General features: G+C 50.1%; 2 protein-coding genes across 2 annotated transcripts in view; both read left to right on the top strand.

Moving 5' to 3' along the window:
• CADPS2 (calcium dependent secretion activator 2) overlaps positions 1–5,386 on the top strand; it is a 303,420-nt gene extending 298,034 nt beyond the window's left edge. The window contains exons 27-28 of the mRNA XM_062017907.1: positions 1,160–1,264; positions 4,424–5,386. Of these exons, the coding sequence (XP_061873891.1) occupies positions 1,160–1,264; positions 4,424–4,594 (276 nt within the window). The 3' untranslated portion in view covers positions 4,595–5,386. The remainder of the gene's footprint in view (positions 1–1,159; positions 1,265–4,423) is intronic.
• Positions 5,387–15,083: 9,697 nt separating this feature from the next.
• Positions 15,084–17,540, top strand: FEZF1 (FEZ family zinc finger 1). Its single transcript, XM_010205093.2, has 4 exons — positions 15,084–15,881; positions 16,079–16,213; positions 16,479–16,611; positions 17,242–17,540. The coding sequence occupies exons 1-4, from the start codon at positions 15,084–15,086 to the stop codon at positions 17,538–17,540; spliced, it is 1,365 nt and encodes a 454-aa protein (XP_010203395.2).
• Positions 17,541–18,183: the final 643 nt, after the last annotated feature.

Here is an 18,183-nt window from a genome sequence, read left to right as displayed (position 1 = left end):
TGTGTTATATCCAGTAGCCAGCAATTTGTCTTGATTTTTTTCAGTATGTATTTTGGTTTATTTATTAATGCAAGGGTGGCTAGTGAGACATATCAGATCTTTCCTTTGAATTACTGCACTATGTCTACCTCACCAAACATGCTGCATTTTAAAATATGCCCAGTGTTTCTTCTCTTTGCATATCTGTGTCTTTTGTAAAGACACAGGAAATAATTACATTAGAAAATAATTTAAGCCTCTCCACTGTGGGGAAAGAGACTAGAAACAGAGCTACAACACAAACTCTTTGAGTCTCTCACTGCACAAATGAAAAAAAAAAATATCCCTTCCTTTTGTACAGTTTGACTAAATGACATCTGGTTAGTATTTTACAGGAGGAGGGGGAAAACTGCTACAACTATGTTTAGTAAAATCTCTTTTAATCCAGTTAATGTGAAAGGAATATTGTAGTAGTTATTTGGATCTGGACATAGGCACCAACAGCAGAGAGTTTATCCTTACCCCGTCCGTGTGTGAAGCTTTGAATGAAAACATACCCATGCCTAAGACATAAAAAGGAAATAAGTTAGGCTGAAATTATAATTAGTCACTAACATAAAACTAAACCTTAACATGGTTGTTTACTGAGGAGTGATATTTTGATCATACTTAAATACAGTTTCCATGGAATTCTGATTTTTTTTTACTTAATAAAGAAGTGATTTTAAAAAAAAAAAAAAAGGCGTGACAGATTCTGCATTCTGTGTGTGCTGCAGTTTCCCTCTTTGGATTGGAAAATCTAGGCATTGCAAATTCTCTCTCTCCAGCTACCCTATCTGTCATTCCCCTTGCTGTTTTAGCTGTCAATTCTGTCATGTAATTGTGTAGTTAATATCCATTCTTACCGACAGATAGCAACGTGCATAACACTATTTTGCTGGGAAATTCTGTGGCTGAAAGGTAAAATGGCAGTTGCTAATTCATGTAAAGAACAGTCTAGGTCAAGTTATTTGATTTCCTACTGACCCATGCAATTCTCTTAACAGGAAATTATATCATTGTTGGCTTCAAGTGCTTTCTGTGATCATTTTCATTACCTCTCATTACCAAATCTGTTAAATGAATACTGCAGTGTTGTTTGGTGTTGTTTCCTCTGGTTTTTTTTCATCCTTCTTTTCAGCAATGGTACAGCAGCTCCATGAAAGTCATATGCATGTGGTTGGCTGATAGATTAGACGTTCAGCTTCACATCTACCAGCTGAAGACTCTCATCAAGATAGTGAAGGTAAACAAAATGTGTGTGTTAGACCACATAGCAAAGAGACAAAAGTGATAAAGTATAAACATGGAAAATTATAGAGCACTCTAGTTTTAAAATGTGGAATAAATTTGTGAACTTATGTAGTTTTAATTTGATTTTTTAATTCACAGGTTTAGCAAATTTCAGAAGGAAATCAATTTATTAAAACCTCTAATGTTGATTATAGGTACGCTAGTAATTGTCATCCATTCTGGACTCAGTGACCAAGGAATTAATAGATTTTTGCTAGCTGTGCAGCAATGCATTCCAAATAAATGATTCTTTATCAAATTACTGATATTTTTTTGTTTTACCTTAACAACCTAATAACATTCTTTTGCCATTTTCCCCTCTCCCAAAAAGTAACTATTTTCTTTTTATACACATCTAATTATTAGGTTGAATTGGAAAACAATATATTGGATAGCATTTGCTAATCTTTCATACTCCAGGATAAGTGTCAATAGAAATACTTGTGCTTGCAGTCCAGTCCCCAGTCATTTACACTGGCTAATGTCAAGTGCTTCTGAGCAAAGTGTAAATTCCTCGCAATAGGTAGTTGTGGGTTAACCTACCATGAAAGAAAGTTTCCTCCCAACTCTCTTTCAGATCTCGGTTAATACCCTGAGGCAAGAGACAAAAAAGCCATTTCAGATTTCTTCTCTTTTAGTTCTGTCTTGTTTAACTCTGAACATTCTTGTTACCTGTACCTGTATACCTGTGGAATAAGAAGCACCTGTTGTCAATGGTGATCACGATTTCTTCAAAATATTTTCTTACCAAGTTCATACAAGACTGTAAAGTCGGAAGCATTTTAACTCCTGGACATCAGAATTGTGACTGCAACTCTCAAGAGTCACTTGCTAAAAGGAAAATAACAGAGCAATGCAAGAATGCAATCATAGTAATGGTGGCATTATGGCTCCCTGAACCAGCCAAGATTAGCTTTGCTGGTTTCGACCTTAACTGAGTTCTCTGGGAACAGTATTTGACTCTTTGTTGTATTAGGTGCCAATTTGTTTTCGAAATGAATGGAGCTTGTGAAAGGTTCCAAGCTCTTCTCAATTGGAGGTAGTTATCCTCTGGGGAGAGAAAAATTGTGTTACAGGATCTAAAACCAGTAAGATCTAAGAATGAGCAGACTAAATTATACCAGTTAAATATCACCTGAGAGATTAAAAGAAGAAGTTCTTACAAAACTGAAGTTGGGGAGAATGAGCAGCACTCATCCAGCCTTCCCTGTGCAGCCTGGCGCACTAGGTAGCCTGGTTCACAAGAAGCCTGGGACACGTGCAGAGAGATGTGACTAAAGAAGGGTCAAGGACCAGGAGGAAAGTTAGAGAAATTAAAAATTAAGCTTGGAAGTGAACATTATTATCCTGCAAAAGTATGTCAAGAGAAGAGCATTGACTGGACCTGAGAGTGCTGGTCTGAGAGTGGGAGGAATACAATGTAAAACTGAAAGAAATTGCTATAGGACCTGTTAACAGCATAAAAGGAAATTGAATGCAGTGTTATAAAAAGGGAATGCAATGGTGACACTTGAAAAAGACCAGGCAGGGTACTTGCAGAAGTGTGTGAGCAAAACATGAGCTGCATCCATTGACTCTGAAGTTGACCTATGAAAGTCAACTAAATCTTGGTTGCGGTGATTCAGACGAGGTTTAAATAATCATCATAGACAGTGGCAGGAGAAATTTCTCCCAGCTGAATGTTACCCATTTTAAGAGGTGTCTTTTGCAGTTTTCTGATCTATTGAGTGAAACGAGATCAGCTCTTTTCTATTTTCTTTCTCTAAAGGTTGTGCACAGTCTCCTCCAACAGAGGAATGGGCCTGGTAGCCCTTAGTTGTTTTCCATCTTCATTTTCCTACAGTCTCTTCCATAAGCATTGGGAACTCATAGAAACAGTGAACACAAAATAAGAAACTGGCTGGGTCACCTTATCCTTATTAAGCTTTTTACTTCAGGAAAAGTTATTTCAAATATGTTACAACTGAAAAATAGGGAAGATAGAGCAGATGACTTTCCATATGTTCACTTGAACATAATGAGTAAAATAATTTCACTCAGAATTCTTAGTTGATAGAAGGACAAAGAAATAAGTTGGATCTACTGGTTCATAGGAAGGCTGGATACCAGGGAAACAAAATGTTCTCAAATGAAGGAAAAAAACAAAAAAACAACAAAAAAAAGGAAATTTTTTTTAAAAAGTATATTTGAGTCAAAACGTGGAAGACTTAGAATATAAATTAGTTGACTGAAGTTAGTTGATATTTGCATTATAGAATATAGATCATAATCTAAAATGTATTTTATTTTTCCACATTTGGCATACAAATATAAAGAGAAATGTGAGTAAAGTCATATTACGGTGAAAGAGTTACACACGTTTTCTGTGGAATGACAAAACTGCCTGTAGCCAAGTATTGGAAAAATTCATTGTTGGTTTCTTGTTGAATAAATTAGATAATTGGAAGTGATTGAAAACTCTGCATACAGTTAGAGAAAGTGCATAAAACAATCTCTTACAGGAATGACCATCAGAGTATGGCTTGTGGACTCTCTAGAGTTTACACAAGTCTCACGCATCCCCGAAACTAAGACCACAAAACCTTTAGCAAACACTAGATGATAGGGACTGGAACATTTCTTTTACGAAGAAACACTGTGAGACCTGGGGCTCTTTAGCTTGGAGATGAGAAGACTGAGAGGAGACCTCTTCGGTGTTTATAAGTAGCTAAAGGGCAGATGTCAAGAGGATGAGGAGTCTTTTCTCTGTAGTGCCCAATGACAGGACAAGGCATAACTGGCACAAACTGAAACACGGGAAGTTCCACTTGAACATGAGGTTCTGTGATGGTGATGGAGCCCTGGCACAGGTTGCCTGGGGACATTGAGGAGTCTCCATCTCTGGAGGTTTTCTACATCCACCTGGGCACATTCCTGTGTGACCTGATCGAGGTGAACCTGCCTTAGCAAAGGGGTTGGACTAGATGATCACTAGCGGTCCCTTCCAACCCCTACCACTCTGTGATTCTGTGATCTAGCATGTTCTGCTGGCATACTAGCAATGGGCAGCGTAGAGTGGAGAACCGCTCAGTCTTGCTGGAGTCAAATTCAGGATTTCTTATTTTTGCCATAGAAAACCTACCGAGACTTCAGGTTGCAAGGCGTGCTGGAGGGAACGCTGAACAGCAAAACCTACGACACCGTTCACAGCCGGCTGACTGTAGAGGAGGCCACGGTCTCTGTCACAGATGCGGGAGGACTTCAGGGCATCACTATGAAAGACAGTGATGAGGAAGAAGGATGATATTCTTTCACCAAGCATTTGGAGTTCCAGGGTGATGGCCTGAGGGTGGGGGTTTGGCGTGGATCCATCACAGGGTTATTTTTGGCTTCAGGTTCTTTTGGTAACTTGTCCTTGTAGTTGCATTTATAGTTTCCTTATGACATAGGTGCAGAAATGTAATTTGCTCCCTTTTTTTTTCTTAAATGAAAGTAAGATTTTCAGAGGAAAAGTGCCAAGGACTTTTTGAGAACAATGGTTGTAGCATATTTTAATGTATAGCTTTGCTTAGGGCTGCAAAAACACTGGCATGGAGTTTGAGTTCCACTTGTGATTACATTTCTTTCCCTTTTGTTCATTGCCATTTGTTCTTGTATCTCCGTCAGATATTGATGTCCTGTGCAGAAAACAAACTGTGTGCCTCACAACTATACAGGAAATCATTCTTGAAAGAAGTCAGTGCCCTAGGTTAAAAAATAGCGTATTTTCAGGATTACGCTTTGTTTACCTTTTTGTGCTTAATTTTACATTATTATGTGACGTGCATTAAAAATTTTAATCTTGGTTCTTTGTATTTTGAAGTCGGTAGATAAGCAGTAGGACTTCAAAGGACAGTCAAACACATACAGACTACTTAGGAATGTTGTTGTGTCTATTCATTTTGCAAGTTTAAAGATATCTCATCATGTTGGATGTCAGTAAGCTTGCCATCAATGTTTCTATTTCTGTGAAAAATTTCAGGCAATAAGAACACATTTTGTTGTGACCACTTCTGTATCTACCCAAGTTTGTATAGAATTCTACGATTAAAAGATGTTTCCAGTATTTCAAACTATTTGAACTGTTGTATGATTCCTCGTGAGAAAAGGTTTTCTGAAAGATTATTGTATTTGGGCTTTGTAGCAATTTATAGCAAATATGTATCAGCTCTACAAACCAAATACCCAAGGGCATGATACCTTTATAAAGAAAAAAAAAGCAAACAAAACCTCTTCACTGGCAGACAAACAGACAGTGCCTACTGCCCCTTTTCCTAGGCCCTCAAAACAAGCTGGAAAGAACTCAAATTTTCATCACCACAAAATTCACGCAGCTTATAAAAAATGCAGCAGGATTTTTGTAGGAACATAACTAGTTCTTGGGTTTGTGTAGACAAAAATGGAAAGAACACAGAATAGAACAAATGATATCCAAAGAAGTAAGGAAGGTTGCTGAGGTCTTTGTTGAGCCATAGTGTTGTAGTTGAAGGGATTTGCTGACATATTGTTGAGGATTTACAAGGCTGATGTGAAGTTTCCCTACGAGAACAGACTGTAGGACTTCAGGGGTCTGTCACAAGCAGATGAGGCTGCAGGAATTGAGAATGAGAACTGGAAGGAAAGTCTTCTGCAGCACACTTGGAAGCTCAGCCATACAGGGAAGGGCAAGTTACACGTCTTCTGGCTTGTCTAGGGAGAAACTCAGAGTGACAATGTGTACCTGCAGCAAACCAGCCTGCTCATCTGCATGTGGGCTGTGGTCAGTTCAGCAAGAAGGGAGAAGTGGTTGCTGGCAGGGATGGCCATTTGTCTCATCTCTGTGCTATGGCCGACTGCTCACTGAGAGGGGCCCGTGGGGCCCAGGAGTGCTGTTGCTACTGCACTGGGCCCTGCACCCACCCCGGGCTGCCTGCAACTGTGTTGTGGGTGGGAGGTGGGTGCTGCTAGACAGGGCAGCTGGAGCCCTGATGCAGGCAGGGTGCAGACGGCAGGCTCCCTCCATCAGTTGGCATTCACATTACCACGTCTGCTGAGCACTGGGCTGTGCTGGTTTGGGCTTTGACAGCGCTAAAAGAATTGTGTATCTCTTTTCTATCATTCTGTACACGCCAGTCCATGGAAGCAGACAGAATTCAAAGGGCCAGATGGGCTCTGACTGAAACCCAGGCTTAGTAAGGGGCGTCCAGTCGGGCCAGGAGCTGCATCCTCAGTCACCAAAAGTGGCAGGCAGCAGGTTGTGGAGGGAGCCGGGCCATTCAATGAAACATTCAGCTCCCAAACCAAATGAAGTAGAGAGATCATGCTGGTCAGGCCTAGGGGGAACTTGTCTCTGCAAACAATCACCCTGCTTACCCTCTCCCCACCATCTTTACCTCCCCAAGACCCTGTGAAGCAGACAGTTATAAACAGGTAAAGGTAGGTGAGGTCTCCCAGTGCAGGGGCATGCCAGCTCCATGCAGGGCTCTCCCAAGAAGAAGACATCAGGAGGCTGTTAAGGTCTTGAGATGACAGGAGGGTTGGAAGTGATATCCAAACTGGGCACTGTCCCTAGGAAATCAGTAGTAGTGTGGGGGCCTGAAGTGGGAACTAGAAATGCTGGGACGGAAGCCACTGTCTTCAGCGTAGCCCAGGAAGTGATGTCGAATTCCCCTCAGTGGAGGCCACCCTTGACAGTAACCCATCTGCCCAGCCCTGCTAGCCAAAAGCCCTATGAGAAACATACTGATTCACACTCACCTCCCCTGTAGACTTATCCTCTGCCTCAAGTTGTTGCTACATGCAGGTTTTCTGCTAATTTGAACAATTGAAGTGTATTAATTTCACCTGTCAGGTCCTCAAGAGGACTTCTAGACCCTCATGGTCCTGACTGGCTTCAGCTGTTACCCACACCCACAGCATCCTCCCAGAGACCCCATCTCGGCTCTGTCAGCCTCTTGCCCCAGCAGTGGAGTAGGAGTGCTGGTTTCTGGCTCAGCTACAGTCCCACCTGTGCTTGCTTATGAGCCCTGTTGATTCAGACCTTGACCTATGGATTAACTTCAGACCAGCCTGTTGTTCACAACCAAGTTAGTGATCTGGACTTGAGGTTGCCACTGGCTCTCCCCCTGCCCTGGCCTGCCCTGCTCCCAGATGAGGGTGGTGGGACCAGTCGTGGCAGGTGGGACTCTGTCCTGCTGATCTGAGGAGTTCCCCCAGCTCCATGTCCCTCAGTGAGCAGTCAACTCTTTTTATGCCCTGACATCATATATAAAATTCAGAAAAGAAACCCAAAACAACAAAGCACAAACACGCAAACACAAAAAAACCCAAACCACTATCCATTTTTGTGACTTGAAATGGGTCCAAATTACCTAAATTTCAAGAAGCGTGATACCCGGACAGCCCATAAGTGGAGCACATTGCGTGTCAGTAAGATTGAGATGAGCAAGGAACTAGTGAAAAAAACCCTATGATGCAAACGTGAAGAAGTTACAAGATCTTTGTGATTTTAGAGACATTAAATTAGACTCGAAATATGTGATAAAAGTTATTATTAGAAAGGCAACCCAGGAGTTATCACGAGAAGGCAGGTACAGAACTGACAGCACTCCAAAGGTCATTCCACTTCTTATTAATTCATGTATTTTCTTGGCAACTAGATTTGTGAAACCGTGAAGCAGCGCCAAGCTTGAGAAGGCCAGTGAGTATCTGTGTGACAGCTCCGGAGCCGGGCGCCGCCGGCAGCCGCGGCCAAACCCCGCTGGCCTGACAGCAAGGGCCACCCTTTGCCTTCTCATTCACCTGTTGGAAGCGCCAGCAGGCTGCCAGAGGCGCGTGCCCGCCGGGGAGCCGAGCACCACTTCGCCTGCGAGTCTCCGTGCGAGGGAGCCAGCGGCTGCCTCGCCGCCCTGTCCCAGGGCCCCGTGGAGGCCACCTCCTTGGCAAGGACACAGGAGCGATCTCGTTTGATTCAGCCCCCTGCGTCTTCTATGCTTCTGCCATAAAAGGGCCATTGAAACCGAACCACGGGAAGCCACGAGCGAGTGCGGGCCCCGCGCTGCCGGAGTCGGTCGGGACCGTAGTGGGCGAGCGGCGCTGCCCCGCCAGCGAGCTCGCCGTCGGGGCAGGGGGCGCCGGAGCCAAGAGCTCAACGCCCCTCAGCTATCGCTTCACCTCTCCCCCGGCCCGCGAAGGCGACGGACAAGGCAAGGCGGAGCCCGGAGGAGAGGCGGCGGGGTGGGTCTGTGCACCGAGCCCCTCGCCTCCAGCCCGGCGCAGCGGGACGCACTCGGCGGGACGCCGCCGCTGCCCCACCACGGCCTCGCCGGATCCGATCCGTCCCGCGGGGGCAGCCCGGCCCCGTTCCCCGCCGCGGGGGGGCCGCTGATGCGGCCCAGCTCCCACTGTGGGTCCGGCGCCGGGCCCGAGCGGGCTGCGGCGGCCGCCGGGAGCGCTGCGCCCAGGGGCGGCGATGCCCTCGGCTGCGGCTGCCCTCGGGGATGCCCCGGGGAGCGGCCTCACTCCTTGGCCCTGGAGAAGCGGCACCCACTCAACGCTTCCTGGGGTCCCAGGGGGCCCTCCGGTCAGGCCCCGGGTGTTTCCAGGCTTGTGGAGGGCCAGAGCTCCTCGTGGGTCACGCCAAATCCCCAGGCACTTGTGAGTGGGCAGCAAGTGCGGCCCTGGGAGGGACGGGGCAACGAGCGTGGGGTGTCGCGGAGGGGGTGTAAGGCTGTGAGGTGGGTGGCTGCTGCCTTCCTGCACACAGAGCACCCGTTATGCGTCTTCCAAAGGGGTTCTGAATCAAACATTCGGCTAATAGGGACGAGCCCGCAGCAGAGGCGGGAGTCTCAAGACAGCAACAGGGAAGTCCTCTAGTCGAGTGGAATCTTGAGTTGTTTTGTGGCGAAGAAAACCCCGTGGGACCCGCGGAGACACCTCAGCCGGCCTGTGGGACCCAGGGCAGCGCCCAGACGGGCTCCCTCTGGTACAGGCGCGGTTTATTCTAATAGTGACTGATAAAATCCAATAACATTCTTCCCCCCCGCCGCTCCCCCCCTAAAAAAAATACACAAGAAACAAGCAAAAAACCCAACAATGAGCTTTTCGGCCTTAGGAGGAATCCTGTCGTGTGTGCGTGTGCCCTTCCCCGAGGGTTGGTCAGCTGCAACCCGTGTCCGTGTCTGGAGAGGGCTGCCCAGCAAGCAGAGCCCTCTCCGCGCGCCGTCCAGCAGCGGCCGCGACGGGGCACGACTCCCGCTGTGTTCCTTTTTCCACGTTTTTCTCTTGGCTTCTCCCTCCCTGTCGGCAGCGACACACCGAAACGGAGCCGGGCTGAAGACAGCGGGTGTTTTTCCCGCTCGGCGCCGGGCAGCCTGGCAATGGCGGACATCTCGTCACCGCTGAGCCCGGCTGCCGCCGGGATCAGGAACGCAGCACACGGGCGCCCGCGCAGCCGAACAGCTCTTTGCTTTGCTCCAGGTTAGCTCCCCATACACTAGGAGAAAACAGAAACAAAAGTAAGTTAATTGCTCCTGATTCTATTCAGGAATCTTAAAAATAAATAGCTTCCCCGAGCCAAAGAGTGCATAGACGTTCATTTAGCAGCAACGAGGCTAAACATTTGTTGAACTGGGAAAGGAACAAATGAGAAAGTGTCATTCATGGCTCCAGCTGCCGCTGGCCTCTCCCAGCCACTTCCACCAAGGGCCCTTTGGAGTTGATGACACCGCTGGGTCCCCTCGCAGGCGGGCTGATTAGATTAGACGTGATCGCTGCAGTTCACGTCTGTAGCTGGCACACTTAGCCAAATCGCTTGCATGAATTACGGGCCGGGAGCTCTGCTTCAGAGGGTCACTTGTAATTTCGATTATATGTGATTAAAGGCTTTATACGTGAAAGGCTTAATTTGCACCCGTTTGGTTTTCGGTTTAGAGGGGTCTGCACAAGACATACTGTACTGTCAAACTTTGTTTTACCTCCGGGGAACACTTGTGTTTGGCAGGTCAGTGTCAACTGGCTTTCTTTTGTGACGGATTCGGTTAAAAATAGCAATACGTTTTCTTTTCCTTGCGGCGGAATGGATGCAGAAGGCTGCCAATACGCATTCACTGTGTGGGGAGACCATACGTACTCTCAGAAGGTGTATATATACATATATACAAGTATATTCTCCCCTGATAAAATGCCAGCGGAGAAAACGCCGAAGTGTTATAGCTCAAAAGAACCCGGCAAAACCCAAGCTCCTCTGCCTGAGGGGCCCGCGGCCGCTGCCCGGTGCGCCAGGGCTCCGCCGCCGCCACCCCCCGCAGCCTCGCCAAGGGCCATGCGGGCCGGGGGCCTCGTCACCCGCCGGCGACCGGGCGCGCAGCGGCAGCAGCGCGTTCCCACAGAAAAGGACGGCAGCACTGGGTGTCCTCCAACGCCGGCTGGTAAATGAGGACTGCAGCCCAAATTAAGGGACGGCTGCTTCCCCTCTCCTCCGCCACTTTCACTGTTTCCCCCGTTTATATCTTATCTTCCATTCCAAAGACGCTAAAAAGCAGCCCTGGGTTGGGATGATCAGCCAGACCAGGAAGCAGAGGTCGATTCCGAGTTTTAGCGAGCCAGGGGCAGCGCGTTTCGTAGCGGCAGGGGCTATGGGCCGGCTGGCTGTGGGGAGCAGAAGCGGCGGGCCGGGGGGGGGAGGGGGGCTGGCTCCGTCTAGGGGGCAAATCACCTCTTCACAGAGCCGGCGGCTCGAGAGGGGACGGCTGTGATCGGTATTTAGCGAGAGCAAACCCCAGCTTTTGCGGCGCTCCTCTGTGGTTAATGACGATTATTAACGGTAATACTAATAATAATAGCAACAGTCATCGGGCTCTGACCAGGCGCCGTCGGGTCCTCCTGTGCCACGGCCAGAAGTGTTTTCCGTGACTTTCCCCGGTGCCTCCCCGCGAAGTTGCCCCAGACAAAGCTCCCACAGCCCGGCCGCCGATGCCTGCCCGTCCCAGTCATGGGGAGCTGCGGACGCCCGGGCGGGCGGGAGCGCTGCCGCGAAACACTTCCAGGAAAAGATTAATACACGGAACAGAAGGTTAGCGGAGTTATTATCCTTTTCAATTCATTTTTTACTTAAAAACGCAATGGAATTATTCATTTTATTAAGGAGGAAGAAATTAAAGATTAGGCTTTAGGCGGTATTTTACCTCCCTCTAATCGCCTCTGGGATCGGATTGGAGTAATCCTGACGACGAGATGAATTCGCCGGTGACTCGGATTTTGAGTGCGTGTAGAGATACGTTATGATAATAACGCAAGTGAGCAATATCAAGAACATAGCTTAAGAGCGAATGAAACACAAAACCGATTACGGGAAAAAAGAGAACAGCAGTTTTCCAGGGAAGGACACGAAATCAAGTAGAGGCAAAACTTTTGGCCTCAATTCCTCCGGCTGTTCGTAACTCGGTGAGCCTGGTGGGCCTGCTCCGGCCTCCCCGGCCCCTCCTGTCGCCACTCGGTACCTGCCACCGGGCTGGAGCGAGGCCCAGGCTCGGGGGGTGGGTGGCCCTGCCCGCAGCCCGCCGTGCCCCTCGGCAAAGACACCGGCCAGGAGGTTCCTTAACCGCTACTTTCAGAGTCTGGAAACCTTCCTGCCTCGGGAAAAACCTCCCTGCACCAGCACGACTGCAGGATATTTGCAGCTCGGCAGATATGTAACATGGAAAAAAATACGAGATGCGAGCGCAAGGTGAAGCTCAGGACAGGAATAATAAGAAATATTTCGACATTGATTTCAGTAAGTCCATCTACATCGCGGGCAACTGCAGCACGAGCAAAGCTCCGTCCCTGAGATGGAAAAAAATGACTTTCTAAAAAAAATAATTATTTTTTAACAAAAAGGGCTTTTAGATCGCTATTTGATATTTGGTCAGGAACAGAAGTTTTCGTGTACGAAAGGGAAGCATATCCTTAAAGAAATAACGAATAATAAAGCTCCCGCTTCTCCAAGAGTATTCCTTGGAATCGAGAAGGCCAGTCTAATTGTAATGGCAGGGTTGTAATTGCTGCTTTGGGGTATTTATCCTACTCAAATGACACTACATATTTTACTTTCAAACACATGTCAAAAAGTCAATCCCAAAAAGACCAGTTAAGAGCAAGCTGTTAACATACTAAGTATATGGGATTTGAAGGCTCTAAAACCCACTCAACAATAATTCCCTTCTTCAGCACCAATCAAGAGGAAATTTCCCTAGATTGAATTAAACGTAAATTGCTCTGAAGAAGGAAACTCTCCTCTGGCAGATAGAAAATAAACGTGAGACACCGGCACCCTGGAGACGCGGACCTGCAGGGGCAGCTATCACGCACGGCACTGCGGTGACCTGGCTCCGGCCCGCCGGGTCTCCGAACCGCCCCCCCCCGCCCCCCTTCGGCTCGCTGATACCGGCCGAGCCGGGGCCGGCGGGCGAAGCAGCAGGTAAGAGGCGGGTGCCTGCGGCAACGCGATCCGGGACTGCAATTGCGGTCTTAACTCCGCGACCCATCTGCCGGCGGGGCGACGGCAGCTGCGCCGCGGCCAGTGGCCCTCAAACCCGGCCGAGGGAGAGTTGGAAGCGGGGCAGGAGCGGAGCATCGCGGCCGAGGACCTGGCTCGGTTCGGGTCCTCCCGCCGTCCCAGCGCCCATTCCCTTGGCCGTATCCACCCAGGCACGCCCCGGGGACGGCCTCGGTTCCTGTCGCCTGCCTGCGCCCCGGAGGCACCGAGGGGATGGGGCGGACAGGAAGGTCGTGGGCATGTGGGGGGCATCCTCCTCCAGCGAGGGATGCTCGAGCCCGAGTCCGCCGCTGGACTCCTGTGCCGGGAATAGAGGGCGTTTCTTCTTCCATGCCCCGCAGCTCCCCGTTGCTCGCACTCCAGCTCCCGGCTGCAGGGGTACCGTCGTGCAACAGCCTCTGCCTTGTCCTCCTCAAACGGGGCCATGGTGACCTAGGGCAGCATCGGCCCGGCCACAGTGCCGGGGGCAAGGATGCCGCCCTTCAACACCCCCTCCCTCCGAGGGGCCACAGCCTTTCTCCCTCTCCTCGCTTCCCTGAAAGTGTGTTGTCCTAGGCCGAGGGTAGGGGACAGACAGTCTTTGGCAGGCTCCCCAGTTGATACCCGAGCTGTGGGAGCCTGGCCCCTCCACCTCGCTGGAAGCTTCTCTTTACTGGCAAGACCCGGGACCTCCTTCCCGCCTACCCCGGCCCCAGAAACCGGTAGCGTTGGGCCTCTGGAGCGGTGGCTGCCCCGTGAGTCCCTCCACCGGGGGAAGCGGCCGGCCTTTGCCCCTTGGCTGGTCTCGGGGGTTTCTTTAACGGCCTCTCATTCACCAGCCTAGTGATGCCCAGGCGAGCGGGAGGAACGGGAGCTTCTCATGACCTCAGAATGTCGGATGGTGGAACAGCTGGAGAACGCTGGAAGCTCCTTCCCCACCGCTGTCTCTCTCCCCAGCCCCCCGCTTCGCTGGAAATGCAAACCCGCGGGGCTTTGGATCTGCGTGTCCGGACCACGGCAGCCTGGCTGCGCTTAAACACGTGGGGATCACGACTCTTTAGGTGCATGTATACTTGTGAGCAGTGTGTATGCGTGTATTATTTCAGGAGAGAGAAGCTATACTTATTGTATAGTCAAGTTACTTTATATATCCATCTCGCTAAATAGTGCTTCAGAACAAAAAGGCACACTCCCTCTCCCTACCTCCTTTTCCTTCTCCTCCCCAGCCCCAGGTTTCGATTCATCCTTTTGGTCACAAGCACTCGTTGGATTTGGCCCGAGTGGTTCCTGTAGCGTTGCTCTCGCCGTCTGCTTGTCTTAAAGTTCCCCACTAATTTGTTTACTGTGTTTTCCAAAAGCTCACCGCCACATGACCTTGTTCTTTAAAGCAGTGGGGAGAGCAGGAGCAGTCCCAGGAGCGAAGGAGCCATCTCCCTCCCTCCCTCAGACACACACCCACGCACAAAGAAAGCTCGGGCTGGAAAGTGGCAAGGAAACAAACGGCTTCCCCTCCAGCCGCTTCTGCAGCACCTCGCTTGACAAATACCCTGGCGCTTGCCCTTGAATTGGGTTTCACATCCCTATTTAGCACTTGGACAATGATTTTAGATGATGTCACTTAAAGCCAAACAAGAAAATTGATCTCGGATTTGCTTGGCCTCTAAAGCCTGGTTAAGCAGATTGCAAATAATAATAATTAAAAAAAAGAGAGGGAGAGAGAGACAGAGAGAGGGAGGGAGGGAGGGAGGGAGGGAGGCACAGGGGAGAGAAGCAAGCGGGAGGGAGAGACACCTCCTTCCCTGGGCGGGGGAGGCGCGGGCGCCAATGAAAAGTGGCCGTTTATTGGGGGGGAAAAAACTTTTCCTGTTGACTGTTGGAAGCGAATTGAGCAATTATCTAGTTTACCTTCTCCTCTTGGAAGTTAACGATTGGCGAGATCTTGGCTGCGTTATTGACACAACACTTTCTATTGATAGAAATAAGTAGCGATTGTCCCGAGTCATTGGTGCGCCAAAGTAAACTGTGTGATGGGCTGGCATGAGTCCACTGGACTGAGAAGGCTGGTTCCGCCGGCGGACGCTGTGGTGATGGTGGCGGCGGCGATGCTGGTCTCCCTCCTTGCAGATCAGTGACAAGAAAAGGGGCAGAGGGAGTGAAAAAAAGAGAGAGAGGGGAGAGGAGAAAAAAAAAAAAAAAGAGGAAAAAAAAAAGAGGCGTCTACCAAAGCGGCTCAAACCGGGCGAACAAATGCAATCTAGCCATGGACAATAGTGGCCACCACACGGCGACCAAAATCTTAGCGACTCCTCCGGCCAGAGAAAGCCTGTCTGCCAGGAGCAACATGATCAGCACGCCCAAGCCCCTCGCCTTCTCCATTGAGCGGATCATGGCGCGGACGCCAGAGCCCCGCTCCATCCCCGTCCCGCAGCTCCTCCACGGCTCCGTGGCCAAAGGCGACCCCAAGCACCCGCTGCACCTCAACTCCTCCATCCCCTGCATGATCCCCTTTGTCCCGGTGGCGTACGACCCCCTGCCCAAAGCGGCGGTGGCCGGAGCGGAACCCAGGAAGGCTCATTTAGACTCCTCATCCTCACCCTCCTTTAGCTGCGGCGATCTCTTGAACTGTGCCCTGAGCTTGAAAGGAGATTTCCCCCGCGATGCCCTGCCCTTGCAGCAGTACAAACTGGTAAGACCCCGAGTGGTCAATCACTCCTCCTTCCACGCCATGGGAGCCCTGTGCTATTTCAACCGCGGCGACAGCCCTTGTCACCCGTCCTCCAGTGTCAACATCCACCCGGTGGCTTCTTATTTCCTCAGCTCTCCCCTGCACCCTCAGCCCAAGGCTTACCTGGCGGAGCGGAACAAGCTGGTGCTGCCGGCCGGCGACAAGTACCCGGCGGGGGTGGCCTTCAAGGACTTATCGCAGGCTCAGCTGCAGCATTACATGAAAGAAAGTGCTCAGATCCTCTCGGAAAAAATCGCCTACAAGACCTCGGAGTTCAGTCGCGGCTCCCCGAGCAGCAAGCCCAAAGTTTTCACCTGTGAAGTTTGTGGAAAGGCAAGTAGAGCAGCAGCCCGCCTCCCTTCCCCTCGCTTCCCCAGCCGTCTACCCTGGTCCATCCGTCCGTCCGTCTGTCCGCCGAGTCGTCGGTCATTTGCTTGCTTTATTTTTAAACGACGGCTTCGCCTGGTCGCTGTCGCCTTCTAATCGCCTTTTTTTGTTTTCTTTTCTTTTTATCTGATTTCACTCTCAAGGTATTTAATGCACATTATAACTTAACTCGCCATATGCCGGTGCACACGGGAGCCAGACCCTTTGTTTGCAAAGTTTGCGGGAAGGGCTTCAGACAGGCGAGCACTCTCTGCCGGCACAAGATCATCCACACCCAGGTGAGCCTCCATCCCTCCTTCCCTTCCTCTCGCCCCGACATCCCTTCTGTCATTTTTTTTTTTGGGGGGGGGGGTCGGAATCGCCTGGCCGCTCGGGACAGTGGCTAAGCGGGGGCTGCCGGGGGATTTTGTTTGCCCCGAGTGTGATGCAGTGCCAGGGTTCACAAACACAAGCCCCCACAGCTAGCTCACAGACCTCGCAAACCAGATCACAGACCCCTCAAACCAGCCAACTAGCTGTAACTTGGCGTCTGTTTCCCTCCAGGAAAAGCCACACAAGTGCAACCAGTGCGGCAAAGCCTTTAACCGCAGCTCGACCCTGAACACGCACACGCGAATACACGCCGGCTACAAACCTTTTGTCTGTGAATTTTGTGGCAAAGGATTTCACCAGAAAGGTAACGGTCTCCAGTGCCCTCTCCTCGGCCCTGGGCCCCCCTCAGCGAGGTCAAGCGACGGGACAATTTGCGGCGGGACAATTTGCGACGGGGAGCACGGGAGGGGGTTACAGTCGATTTTGGCTTTACTTTCTGTTGTCATAAATTTAGGTTACTTTTAAGTATGAAACAATGGCTAAAGACTTTCATTAAGAGGGGTAATTAGTTTGGATTGATCAAGCTGTCATTTCGAGGGCCGCCGGGCCGCCTTCCCACCGTCTGCTCGCGCACTGCGCCACGCAGCTCCCAGCGCATCTCGGCAAACGAGTTCTCCGTCTTTTTCCCACCCGAGAGCAGGAGATGGGTTAGTTTTTCTCCTTGCGTTGCTGGGAAAGCTAAATCCAGGGGCTTTATTTTTGCAGTTGATGTGACTTTGGTTTATTCGATAGTTTCCTTCTCGCCTGCCTAAGGAACAGCCGCGGGGAGGATGGGGAGAAGGCGGGTGTTTGCTAAGAAATCGGCGCGCGTTTTCGGCTCAAGTCGAACTCTGGGGATAGGGTAGGGTTTGGGGATTTTATTTTTTTTCCCGCCTCCTTTGCAACGTCCATGTCTCAGCCCTGGGTCCCTTTGCCCCTCTTGTCTCGTTCCCAGGCAACTACAAAAACCACAAGCTGACTCACAGCGGGGAGAAGCAGTTCAAGTGCAATATCTGCAACAAGGCTTTCCACCAGGTGTACAACCTGACCTTCCACATGCACACCCACAACGACAAGAAGCCCTTCACCTGCCCCACCTGCGGCAAAGGTTTCTGCCGGAACTTTGACCTCAAGAAGCACGTCCGCAAGCTGCACGACAGCGCGCTGGGGCTGCCGCGGCCCCCGGCCGAGCTGGGGGGGCCCGAGGCTCCGGCCCCGCTGCTGCAGGCTCCGCCGCCGCCGCTGCAGCCCTAAGGGGCTCCGCCGCTCCCGCCCGCCCCTTGCATGCACCCGTTAAGCGGTTTTGTGTATGATGATCTATATGGCCACTAACGTTGAGGGGACTGATTGTTTCTACCCCCTCTCTTTTTTTTTTTTTTTAAAGACTATCTTGTTGTTGTTGTTGCATCTCAGGTGGAGAGATGGTTAAGAAAACAAACAAACAAACAAACAAAACAAGAGAAAAAGCGTCAATTCAATTTTTGCTGTATTTATTTGGGATCTGTATTACCCGAGCCGGGAACGCTGCACCACTTTAATTATTTCGATGTATATATATTTCCATTGTGTTGATCCTGCCCTGCCTCCGCTGCCTGCTGGTTATTGCCCTTTTTTTTTTGGTTTCCTCCTCTCCCTCTTCCCCTTGAATATCGTATCTCTATGGACAGAGCTGGTTCGCTATGTATGGATTTGAATTTCGGTTTGATTCTTGCACGTGGAGAAAAAAAAACCACACACACAAAAGAATTCGTTGATCTGGTGGAAATAAACATTTGAAGCGGAGTGAGTGCGGCGGCGAGGGCTGTGGCTGTGGCTGTGGCTGTCGCTGCCACTGCCGGCCCGCGGCTGCGGCTCGGGCGGGCGGCGAGCACGGCGCTGGTGCTGCTTGCCGAGCAGC

The sequence above is a fragment of the Colius striatus genome, chromosome 1 (genome assembly GCF_028858725.1).
Source record: "Colius striatus isolate bColStr4 chromosome 1, bColStr4.1.hap1, whole genome shotgun sequence".
Lineage (NCBI taxonomy): Eukaryota > Metazoa > Chordata > Aves > Coliiformes > Coliidae > Colius > Colius striatus.
This window is presented reverse-complemented; position numbering and strand designations above follow the sequence as displayed.

Coding starts and splice junctions, on each gene's coding strand:
- FEZF1 (XM_010205093.2), top strand. CDS start 15,084: ATGGACAATAGTGGCCACCACACGGCGACCAAAATCTTAGCGACTCCT. Junction 15,882..16,078: donor CCTGTGAAGTTTGTGGAAAG/GCAAGTAGAGCA, acceptor TTCACTCTCAAG/GTATTTAATGCACATTATAA. Junction 16,214..16,478: donor ACAAGATCATCCACACCCAG/GTGAGCCTCCAT, acceptor GTTTCCCTCCAG/GAAAAGCCACACAAGTGCAA.